General features: G+C 46.5%; 1 protein-coding gene across 2 annotated transcripts in view; it reads left to right on the forward strand.

Annotated features, from left to right (window-relative positions):
- LOC149322823 (zona pellucida sperm-binding protein 2-like) overlaps positions 1-1,148 on the forward strand; it is a 33,109-nt gene extending 31,961 nt beyond the window's left edge. For both annotated transcript variants that reach the window (XM_089509437.1, XM_089509428.1), the window contains one exon: positions 1,016-1,148. In XM_089509437.1, the coding sequence (XP_089365563.1) occupies positions 1,016-1,098 (83 nt within the window). In that variant the 3' untranslated portion in view covers positions 1,099-1,148. The remainder of the gene's footprint in view (positions 1-1,015) is intronic.
- Positions 1,149-12,836: the final 11,688 nt, after the last annotated feature.

A 12,836-nucleotide genomic window follows, 5' to 3' on the forward strand; every position in this document is an offset into this window, starting at 1 on the left:
ACGGCAAAGAACACTTGCCCATATCTCCGTTCCTCTGGGGAGTCTTTCCTTCTAATCTGTATAAGACCTATAGAATAGTGAGCCCTTGATATCCGCTGGGGTTTGGTTCCAAGATCCACCCTTTGATACCAAAATTCATGGATGATCAAGTCCCATTCAATATAATGGCATATTGACCTAGTGTCCCTTATATAATGGTAAAATCAAGGTTTGCTTTTTGGAATTTATATGGATTTTAAAAATATTTTCAAGCTGTGGATGGTAGAACCCATGGTTATCAGGAACCAACGGTATATTGTCTCCCGCAAAATGTCTACAGAGCTGTGAAACGGTTTTCTTGGGAAAAAAATACTCTTCAACAAAGTAATCTGCTCTATAGGCTATTTAATGTGTGTTTTTTTAACTCAAGAAATCCATTCATTCTCATACTGAAAGAGAGGATTTAAAGTGACATGACTAATAAAATGGTTGGTTCATGGGATTTAGAAACACTTCCCAGAAACATGGCTATTATGGAAACTGATTTTTACTGTATCCCATACAGTCAATCATCTTGAATCCCTAATACCCTTAAAGGGAAAGGCATAACTTGCAAAAGCACTTACAAATGACTCTCAAATGTATTGTGAAAGAACACTGGCAATAACCATAGCTGGCTACAGCTATAGAAGCAAAATATTTTCAATGCGTCCACCATGTGGATGCATGTCTGGTTTGCACACATGCTCAACTCTATATGGTTGTGGCTCTGTGTACAGCAACTTTCAGATGCATCTGATGAGCAAATACTTCACTCCACTATGTTAAGAAATTTGGGTGGGAACAGTGTTGGCAGATGCAGTGCTGAATAAAATAGGTGTATGTCACTCTCTATGGCATAGTGTATTTAACGGGTGGGGAATATGTGGCCCCCTAGCTCCCATGGACAATCATATACTCACCATAAGGATAACACCAGATTCTTTCTGAGCAGCAAGGCTTGCCTCTGAAACACTTAAAAAATTTTTTTTCCTAGGCCGTAGTATTGATTCGACCAGTGATCTGCAGGGATATGTCTCATCTGGAGCAATTACGATTGGAAGGAGGAACCATGCTTAAGCATCTTTGCAAACTGATTAGAATGAGGGCACCCTACAGCTGCTGAGATAACAAAGGATATTTATTGTAATCTACTGTAGATATTTGTCTCTGTGCAATAAAAGCCTTTAATAGGCATATTTGGATTTGATCTTGTGCTTTTCTGTAAAATCTTCAGAAGAAGGATTAATTAGGGATGGATGTAAGAAATGGAAAGCAATACCATATCAAAAGCATGTGGCTTTTCCATAGGCATTTCAGCTTATACAAGAAGGTATACTATATACCTGGCACCTGAAATGAGTGAAGTTGCTTCTAAGCAAGACCTTAAAATGAGAACTCTTTTGTGCTGTTTCCAGTCCTTGAGTCTAAAGCAAAATTCAGGAGGCATTACTGTCACTGTCATTTTGCTCCACATCAGGTGTAGCCCCCTGGGTTTGTTGGATTTCAGCTTTCATCAGCTGCAGACCACTATGGTCAATAGTGAGGAGATGGGAATTGCAGTCTTAATAGCTGGAGGGGCATGCGTTCCCTGTTTCAAGGTATTACAACTATCTTCTGGATAGGTAGCTTTGGATTTGACAGTTCTTAGCCACAAGTTTGAGAACCCACCTCCATTGGATAGAGTAGAATCTAGCAAGGGACATGGTCAGATCGCTATTTCTGGTTATCAAGTGCATGGGAAAATGTACCACTGAGTGTACACTGAAGAGGATTTGCCATATTCCAAAATGTAGAGGGTCATGACCCACCATCCTAGAGAGCTGTCATTTTAAACTGCCACATGACAGAAAACAGTTAACTTCTACAACTAAAATAAACTTCATTTTAAGCAGTGCCTGTAGGAATTTGGCCACCCTGGCAGGGAAGAAATTCCTCTTAAATACTTAAGGACCTACCTCATCCTTTTAGTAGACATTATTGGGTTTAACAAGTTTCTTGCTTCTTCTAAGAATAACTTCTGGTTAGGAAGCACGGCTTAATAGAAGGAAGGTCATCCCAATCAGTTTTCAAAGATGATTCTAGATGTGTATGTATAGTGGTATTTCATTCTCACAGCAGGTCAGTCCCTTTGGCCTCAAATAATGGTGGGGTGTTGGCTGTTTATAGGAAATGAGCCATGCAAAATTCTGTTTCATATCATGCAATACTGCTAATATAGTAATGAACTATGCCCTGTACCAGTGTTTCCCGGCCTGGTGTCCTAGTGTTTTGGACTCCCACTGTCCTGTTAACACATTCAGTATTAAGATAAGATAGAAATTACAGCATAAAATATTTGGAGAACACCAGCCTGGAAAAGATTGCCATGTACTATTGACTTTACATGATCAATGTTGGAAAGAGAATTTGGAGAACCTTCTTCAATTGTGCAAATTAGATAAATATCTGCTTTCTGTGTTCTGGTATGAATGTTTTTACAGAGTATCTTAAATAAAATGTCTTCTAATCTGGGAAGTCACATGCTCTCAAAATCAGAGGAAGGCAATGGCAAATGTCATGCCTCCAGAGCATCTTTGATGCTCTTGAGACATATATTTAGTTGACATTATATTAGGTTTTCTATGTATTAATTTAAGAGGAGAAATACAGATCTATAGCTTTAAGAAAGACAAGGATTGTGGGAAATCCCAGGGTCTCTTACTGACCTGTCTCCCTCTAGCTAAGTTTCAGTGTGTAGTAAGATTTTAGCCAAGTCAGACCTGGAGAGAGTATTTTCCTTTGACAAAAAGATAAGTCCACAAAGGAAGAAAGATAGTCCTCAAAGAAACATAGAATACATCAAGAAGAGAGCGAGGTATTTAGGAAGGACTATTGAAAAAAGAAGATAAGTCCACAAAGAAAAAAAAGATAAGTCCACAAAAGAAGAAAGATAGTCCTCAGAAGAAGAAAGATAGAATCCATCAAGAAGAGAGCAAGGTATTTCGGAAGGACTATTGAGAAAGAAGAAATCAGTTTTGCGTTTTTTGTGTTATAACCAGTAAAGCTTTTGGAAACTTAAGAAATTTGTGGACAAGTCTTTTGTTCTGGCTGTGATCCCGAGAGCCAGAGGCCTTACTACACCCAAAGTCCATAGCATCGCTCTTGGGACAAAACAGCAAACCTCCTCTGAACAAATTTTGCCATGAAAACCCCATGATAGGTTGCTGTAAGTTGGAAACGACTTGAAGGCACACAACAACAAAACCTTACAACTGCCCTATCAAAATATAGCAAATATGCTTTTTTTGCCAATGTATGGTATGAAGCTGCATGCCACAACCAAGTAATGAGTTACCTTACCTGTAGGATTTGCTCTAAAGTCAGGTAACACAAACTATTTAGGGCATGTGGTTTCACCTCAATGGCGACTTGAACTTTTTAAGAATGGAAGAAAGATTGCTATTGCATTTAGGAAGAAAGCTGGACTGCATGAAGCAAATGGAAGCTGTTGCCTAGACTCCAGAGAAAAGGTTGATCTTTGACACATGAGGTAAAGGCAGGGTCCCTGTTGCACCTCCTTCCCGATACTAGAGATCACTCACAGAAGGCAGGATGGGAATGTCAGCCAGATGCTTCTAGATTGACAGGGCAACAGAATTCAACTGATCGCAGTAACTGCTGTCCAGGAAGTGGAGATTCAGGCCTTTCACGGTCCTATGTATAACCTGAACTACGGAACACAAAACAGTAATAAATGCATAACTTTAAGTTATACATTCATATCTGATGTAATGGATTCTGGCCATAATCCTGTCAATTGTACTAGTATTTTTTTCAGCTTAACGGTACTATTCATGCATAAATACTGGCATTACTTACTTCTCTTACATCACCATCTACATAATATTCATCTGGTGAAAAATGAAATCCTAAAAATCACTAATGTTGTAGGAGTTGGCATAAAGGAACAGGCATAAAGTATAGAGGTAGCAGAAAAGAAATGTCACAAAGTAACTGTATTAAGAAACACAGTGAAATCCAAGACCTGGATTGGATAATACCTGGATTGGGTAATAGAAGGAAGATCACCCCAATCAGTTGTCAAAGATGAGTCTAGATGTGTATGTATATGTTAAGGAAAATGCAACATGGGATATACAGTGAATGAAATAAAACATGTATGTGAGAGTCAGGATGACTCAGCAGAAGCAATTAGAAGCCACACAGGTGTAAAAGGTAATGCAATTAGCAAGTCCTAAATGCCAAGGACAGAAATGTAAAGTGGATAGTTGAACACACCTGAGAATTGTTAAGTGGTCAAGGCTGAGATGATGAAATCATTAATTCTGGGTTGAACCAAGAAAACCAATGAGAGTGGATGTACACGCCCACTGGGTGGAAACTGACAACAGTGGGTGGTGTTTTCCAAGGGCTATAATAATGGCTATGAATCCCAATGTATTTTGTGGGTAGTAGTGGGGAGTTGTGTTGGATAGTTTTGGAGCTGTATATAGTAGAATAAAGTAGATCTTTTATATAAGACTACTGAGTTGTCTGGTGTCTTGAGTGAAGATACAAGAGCCAGCTGGATCCTGAAGAAGTGTGAAGACTTCTGTGGAAGCAAGAGTGAGAAGGCTTGGAGAGTTTGTCAGGGTCTTCAGCCTATTCTCTGTAACTCTGCTGCTTTAGAGCAAAGCTTTAACCACTGGCCAAAACTGGTCAGCGCCAGTGCGTAACAAGGTGGTGAGTTCGAGCCAGAGGTGAAGAGCTACAACTCCCATCATCCCTGACAGTATAGTGATATATAATTCTCATAGTGGGCCCTTATTATCCATTGGGAGTTGGTTTCCAGGACCCCCCATGGATACCAAAATCCATGGCTGTTCAACTCCCATTAAATCCAACGTCACTGTATAATTGTGTTTCTTAGTAAAATGGCAAAATCAAGGTTTACTTTTTGGAATTTATAGTTTTTTGAAGATTTTCAAGCCATGGATGGTTGAATCTATGGGTAGGGAGGGCCAACTATACTGCTAATTGACCTACAAAAGTATAACAGGGTGAGTTTTTGTGTCCCCCAGGACTCATCAGGCTCAGGGGCTGGAGGTAGAGAAAATCTAAAAGCAATCCTGGCTAGAAATCAAAGCCACAGGACCTGCACCTAGGACTAAAATCCCCAAATGGGGATCTTCAAACTTCAAGAATCAGCTTGAGGTGTGTTAGTAAGAGATTTCACCTTAGGGGAAAGGGAAACAATTAGTGCCCTCCAATTCTTAAAATAAGTGTTGGGAATGATGCAACATTTACTCTCAACCCGCTAGATGTTTTTGGACTGCAACACTGAATATCTCTTAATATTGGCTATGTTAGCTAGGGCTGCTGGAAGTTGTAGTCCAACATCTGCAGTACCACGATTCCTCCTCCACTTAATGCTCTAGCCAGAGCTGCCAATCATTCAGTCATTCACAATAAAGGATCCTGAAGCTATGTTACTATACCCGCTTTAAAATGGTAGTTCATGACCCCTTTAATGACAAATATCTGTTGTCCCATGATTGTATAGCAACTAGGCCCTGACCAGCTGGTGTACCCATTAAGTAAATAGAATGTGGTATATTCAAAGATATAGCCATATCAGTATGTAGAGAGATCTTGTACCACCCTTGAGACTAACTGAAAGAAAGAAGTTGGTAACATGAGCTTCTTCTTCGTAGTCTCGGCGAATCATACAAATGGGTTTTATTGCGCCTGCGCAGTGCTGTTCGGAAACTTCTGGAATCACTAGGCAAAGTACACTTTGCAACTTTTAGTAACTTTTTGGCGGTAACTCCGCCCACCCGTTATAAGGCCCCTACCTTCCCGCTCTTTTCCCCAGTTCCTTTTTTCCGCCGCATTAGCTGCTTCAGGGAACTTCGCTCGCTCTTTAGCTTGATTGGAATCACTGTATTTTTGACCTCGGACCGTCTCTTGACCATTCTTTGTCTCCCGCCCCTGGTAACTTCGGACTCTCGGCTTGTTGACCTCGATTTCGGACCTTCCTTCTTGTCTTGTCGACTTGGGTAAAATGTTTCCAGCGCCCTTTAAAAAGTGTGATGTGTGCGGAGGCAAGGTGCCCATTCAGGACCCTCACTCTTCTTGCCTCCTGTGCCTTGGAAAGGACCACGACGTGAAGGCTTGTCCACTCTGCAAGTCCCTCTCTTCCCAGGCCAGGAAGAACCGTGAGTCCCGGCTGACTTCGGCCATCGCCCAAGGGAAGGTCCAGGAGGTTGGTCCCCGTCCATCGTCGGCTCCCTCGGTCGCGCCGCCTGCCTCCTCTTCCCGGGCCAGCATGTCCAGTGTCGTGTCTGCCCCGCCGGCAACTCAGTCGACCACCGCTGCGGATGTGGCCCGTGGTTCCCTTAAACCCAATGCCACCAACAAACCCTCCAAGCACCCCCACAAAACGTCGGGGACTGAGGGTTCCCAGCCCAGGTCGGTGTCCAGGAGGAAGGCGTCCCCGGAGGGCTCACGCTCGAAGGATCGAGCTGATTCTGAGGTCCAGACCATCACAGTTGCATCCTCCAAGGCGTCGTCCAAGTCATCCCGGCACGCCTCCAAACTGCCCGAGACGAGGGCATCCTCGGTGCCATCAGGGAAGACTGCACCAGAGGACAGGGACAGGGCGACCAAGCCTCAGTCTGCTGGTGTTGTCGTCCTCTCGGACCTGCCGAACAACCCTTTCTTCCCCCCCGAGGAGTGGGGCGAGATGCCATGGTCCTCCAAAAAGCGGCACTCCAAGGAGGTCCGGGACGACTCCTCACCTAAGAGATCCAAGTCCACCTGGGACCAGGGTGGCTCGGTGGCATCCTCCAAGGACAAGGAGCGCACGTCCCACAAGCCGTGCTCCCCAATCAAGAAGGCCCCGACTCCGGTCTCTTTGCAACCAGGGGAGCCGTCCGCTTCGCATCCTCCAGCCGCTTCGACACTTGGCACCCCGCTGCCTTTGACCATGGACTTCGCCCGCTCCGACGCGGAGGCTGCCAAACCTACACGTTGTGAGTCTCCACCGCCGTCCCTTCACTCGGACGAGGATGGCCCATCAGATGAGGACCCTGACATGTTCTTTGACTCCGAGACGGGGCGATACTACATGTCAGTTCCGAGGGAGACCGCCTTCAAGAAGTTCACAAGGCTCAACCTCCGTCCGGTGGCCCTTGAGGGAGAAAGGCCCACAGTGTCGCATGCGAGGGCTTCGACGTCCGCGTCGCAGCGGCCAACTGCCGAGCCTGCACTGCAACAGCCGCCGACTCGTCCCTCCACCCGAGTCCGCGTCCCGGATCTTTCGCTGACATTGGACTCTGACTCTGAGCCAGAGATCATGCCACCCTCGGAGGATCCGTCGGACGACGGGACTTCCATTCAGGCCTCCCCCCAGCAGATGCACCATCCCGAGCCTTCTTCTCCCACCGATGATGTGCGCTCTTTCAACGAGCACATCATAAAGATGGCAAGGGCCCTGGACATCAAACTCTCCTTCCCCGAGGAGGAGGCTCAAGACCCCGTCAAGCACAGGGTACATGGCCGTGTACCAACGCCGCCTTCCATTCCGCTGCTGCCGTCCCTGGAGACGATCGTCAAGAGGTCCTGGGAAGCGCTGGCCTCCTTGGGGGGATCATCCCGTAGGATCGAATCCCTGTACAGGATCTGCCCATCCAGCTGTTCCTGGTTGGCCGACCACCCCAAACAGAACTTGGCGATAGTCGAAGGGGCGCAGCAGACCTTCATCCTGAAGCAGGCAACGTCTCCGGCGGATTGAGAGGCAAAGAAAGTTGATGGCCTGGCCAAGAAGGCTTACTTGGCGGCGGCCCTTGCGGTGAAGGCCATCAACTACAACGCCTGCATGGGGGTCTATATCCAGACCCTGATGGAGAGGATTTCACCACTCATCCCTGATGTCCCCAACGACGTCCAGAGGCACCTGGTGGAGATCAGGGACGAGGCCCACTCCATTGGGAGTTGGCTCATCACTGCCTCAAGAAATGTGGCCGACTGTGCCGGACAGGCCATGTCTGCGTTGATAGCTCTGCGCAGGCATGCCTGGTTGCGAGGCTCTGACTTAAACACCAACGTCAGAGCGGCTATTGAGGACATGCCACTCGACGGATCCAGCCTCTTCCAAGCCGAGACCGACGAGTGCCTGAACCGCAAGTTCAGGATGAAGGCAGCGGCCAAGAAGCATGGGATGTCTTCTGCTTCCATCTCGCCCTTCTGGAAGAGGCAGCGGCCGTGGCAGCCCCAAGGTCAGTCGCAAGGGTCTTTTCAACAGGACCTTCCATCAACCTCAGCCTCAATTGACTTTGACAACGGATGCTTCCCTGGAAGGTTGGGGCGCACATCTGCTCGACCTCGTTGTCAAGGACAAGTGGTCTGCCCAGGACAAACGCTTTCACATCAACGTGTTGGAGATGCTGGCAGTCAAGAAGGCATTGAGGGCATTCGAATCCGCTGTCGCAAACAGGGTGGTCTTCTTGAGGACGGACAATACCACCGTCATGTACTACATCAACAAGCAGGGAGGCACCAGATCCAGGACTCTGCTCGAGATCACTCTGCGCATTTGGGACTGGTGCATCCAGAGACAGGTGCTTCTCCAGGCGATTCACCTTCCAGGAGAGGACAACGAGTTGGCAGACCGTCTAAGCAGATCCCCCTCGGTGTGTCACGAGTGGAGGCTCCATCCGGAGACGGTCAGCGACCTGTTCGATCGGTGGGGAGTTCCCCAGGTCGACCTCTTCGCAACGAGATGGAACAGCCACTGTCCCCAGTTCTGCTCCAGGGGGCGAATGGATGGATCCCTCGGAGACGCGTTCGCCTTCCTCTGGACGGGAGAGCTGCTCTATGCCTTTCTTCCCTTCCCTCTCATCATCAGGGCGGTGTCCAAGATGACGACAGACCGATTGGATGCGATCCTCATCACCCCGTGGTGGCCAAGGCAGCCCTGGTTCGCATCTCTCCAGGAGATGCTTCCTCCGTCTCGACTTTCGCCCGGACCTGCTTTCGATCCAGGGCGGCCGGATCCTCCACCCGGACATCGAGAGCCTGCCGCTGGTGGCCTGGAGACTCCAGCCTTAGCCTCACTGCCGGATTCGGTGAGGGCTGTGATCCAGGCTGCGCAGAAACCATCCACTCAGTGGTCTTATGCCCTTAAGTGGAGGAGGTTTAGCCTCTTCCTTGCTCAAAAGGGCTTGTCTCCTGCCCAGGTGTCTACTCCAGTGGTGCTTGAATTTCTCATGGCACTCTTGGATGAGGGGTTATGCCTCACATCCATTAAGTGCTCCCTGTCTGCCATTTGTTTCAAGTTTCAGTTCGAGGGGAGGGTGTCCTTTTTTAGCGATCCCTTGGTTAAGGGGTTCCTTAAAGGATGTGCCAACCTCCACCCTCTTGTGTAGGTACCGGCGCCGGCTTGGAGCTTGGAGGCAGTACTGTCCGCACTACAGTCCAAGCCGTTTGAACCGATGGCCACAACGGATTTGAAACTGTTGACTTGGAAGACTGCCTTCCTTGTGGCCATCACTTCTGCCCACCGTGCTGGCGAACTCTGTGCTTTGCGAAGGGACCAGTCTTTCCTGAGATTCCACAAGGACAAGGTAGTCCTCCGGACTGACATCACCTTTTCGCCCAAAATTGTGTCTGCCTTCCATATGTGCCAGGACATTGTTTTACCCACGTTTGCATCCAACCTGACTTCGGACGCAGAGCGCAGCATGCACTCTCTTGATGTGAGGAGGGCATTGGCCTTCTATTTGGACAGAACTGCTGCCTCCAGTCGGTCCGAGAGACTCTTTCAATGTTACTCGGAACCGAAGAAGGGGTTGCCTGTGTCTGTGCAGAGGTTTTCCAAATGGTTGGCTGGTACCATCCACCTCTGCTATGAACTCTTAGGTAAACCTCTCCCGGACAGGGTTCAGTCCCACTCCACAAGGGCAATGTCAACATCCTCTGCATTTTTGTCAGGGATTCCCTTAGAGGATGTCTGTAAGGTTCCTGTCTGGTCCCAGCCCCTGACCTTTATAAAGCATTACCAGCTGGACACCAGGGCCATTTGGGACGCAGCTTTCGGGAGGGCTGTGTTGGTCTCAGGGCTACACTGATTGCACTGTTCAGTAATGTTGGTGTTTACAAGGTTTATGTAAACTATGTTACTGGTTTACATGTTTTTCTGAAATGTTGGTCTGCACAATTTCAATTGCCATGGGAATGAGTCTTACCTGATCTTGTGTTCCCTTCTCAGGTTCTGCAATGATGTTGCTATGATTGAAGTACTTTGATTGTTATCTTATATGGTACTTCGGTGCAGGTACAAAAAGACTGACTCTATTTCATGGTTCAAGGTTTTATTGTACAAATAAATATACCTTGTTTTTCAACATGGCTTTGGTCTCAGGACACTCCCTCCGCCGCTTACCTAAGCTTGTCAGTCTAAACCCATTTGTATGATTCGCAGAGACCACGAAGAAGGACAGGTTGCTTACCTGTAACAGTATTTCTTCGAGTGGTCATCTGCGAATACATACAAATCCCACCCGTCCTCCCCTCAGTGTCCTGCTCTTATTGGCTCTTTCCATCACCTGCTTGGCGGAAAAATTGTGGAACTGGGAAAAAGAGCATGAAGGCAGGGGCCTTATAACGGGTGGGCGGAGTTACCGCCAAAAAGTTACTAAAAGTTGCAAAGTGTACTTTGCCTAGTGATTCCAGAAGTTTCCGAACAGCACTGCGCAGGCGCAGTAAAACCCATTTGTATGTATTCGCAGATGACCACTCGAAGAAATACCGTTACAGGTAAGCAACCTGTCCTTCCCTAGACTTCAGTCTACTTCCTCAGATGCATTCACGCACCAACTTCTTGTAGCACCTTGGAGACTGACTGAAAGAAAGATCTCTCTACAAAATGAGGTATGTAAGAGAGGAAACACTAGTAGCTTGAGGAAAGATGTTCTTAGACCAGGGGTAGGCAACCTGCGGCCCACGGGCCAGATGCGGCCCGGCAAGGCCTTGGGACCGACCCCAGCCTGGTCCTGCTGCCAACTGCCGCTGGAGCCTTTGGCCTCTCGCGTGAGGGCGTGGGGCCTTTGGCCTATCAGGAGGAGGGGGCAAGGGGGGCAAGCGGCGGACAAGGGGGGCAATTGTCTATAGAAACCTAAGAAACATGCATCTATATTAACATTTTTTTTAAAATCAGCAAATTTTTTCATGTGTCCTCCATTTTTATATAAAAGTGTCCTCCATTTGAATATTTTGTCCTACATTTGTCCCGGTTTATTTATGTATTTAATTTTTTATAATTATTTAATTATTTATTTTTTTCTTCGCCCCCCCCCCCCCCCCCCAGTTGTCTGAGGGACAGCAACCCGGCCCCCGGCTTATAAAGGTTGCCTACCCCTGTCTTAGACTGTAGGAAAGTTAAATGGTATAGTTTGCATTGCCTTTGCTGCTCCTGGAAGGTGAAGTTAGGAAATGGCTAGTGTCACAGAATCCCTGTCTTGGGTGCAAAACAGTAGCTTCCCTAAGGCTGTGTAAAACATAAAAGAAAGGAGATATGAGCAAGGAACTTCTGGCCTCAACAAACACCAGTGTTAGTTCTCTCTATTCTTGTGAAGTTTAGGCCCAGTTAACTATAGTAGCTCCTGGTCTGTCCTAACACGATACCCTTCTTGACTACAACTAATTTTAGCCTTGAACTGTAATGGGCTATGCACTGTTCCAACAATCTTATGAGTGAGCTTGTTCAAAATCACATTTTTGGTTCGACACACAGAAGCAGCTTTTGCAGAAGGTAAGTTGCAGGGAAACTTAAGAGCTGACAAATCCAGTTAGACAGCAGGGCTGTGTTTACTTGTACTTTCCTCCAAATTTGTCTGGTTCTGTTGACTGAAGGCTAAATGTTTGCCTGTTTTGACTTGGGAACTGGCAGAATCTGGTTTTTATGATAGTGACTACTTTTAAACAGTTAATAATGGCCCCCAGTGTAAAGTACCAGAGAAGCTTGCTGAACATCTGGCTTTCTCAAATCATACACAAATATATTACTACAGATGGTGGTGCCATTTATCACCCTCCTTAAGTACACCAGAATATAACTGTGCCACTACACTTGAAGCTCACACTTCTCTCCCTAAGAATGTCAATAAAAGTGTTCATCTTCCTTTCATGTTAAATGTATGAGAAAGCCCTGCAGACAGACTTAGAAACATCTCTGTAGGTATCACTAAATCTGGATGGAGTGGATAGTCATTGTTACATATTTCTTCAGTGGTTAGTTGCAGGAAATAATCTCCACAGGTAGCCTGCTCACCTGCCAGTGAAATGAAACAATTATGTTCCATAAACCAGAGTCAAGAAATACAAGTTAGCACAAAGCATGTTTTCTAGTAGAAAGTACTCCAAAACCCAACAGCCTGACACAAACTCTGCCTCATTCCCCATTAGCAATGAGGGAATGTGTATCAATCCCAATGGGTGTTTATTGCTGCAACACACTAAAGGGCATGTAATTTTTTTTGGTAAGCCCCAAGATTCAAAGTTGAAATGCCTACTTTACAGCCATTACTCATTTGGTGCTATCTGTATGTACTGGGCCAAAAACACTTGCTGCCTGGGAAAGATAAAAGTTGTGGTCCTTATCTAGAAGGCACTAGGTGGGAAAAGGCTTCTTTAGGTGAACACTAAAGTCTTAAACACTCTTTCATCATCTCTTTACTCTCCACTCTGGCTCAAGTTGTGCAGATATGTTACAGTATCATATCTGTTTCTTCCAAGCAAAGAAAGGGGCTGGTACACTTCCTTGCAGCATATCACAA

This window comes from Sceloporus occidentalis, unplaced genomic scaffold, assembly GCF_023333645.1.
Source record: "Sceloporus occidentalis isolate IW3139 unplaced genomic scaffold, rSceOcc1.0.p SCAF_1, whole genome shotgun sequence".
Taxonomy (NCBI): domain Eukaryota; kingdom Metazoa; phylum Chordata; class Lepidosauria; order Squamata; family Phrynosomatidae; genus Sceloporus; species Sceloporus occidentalis.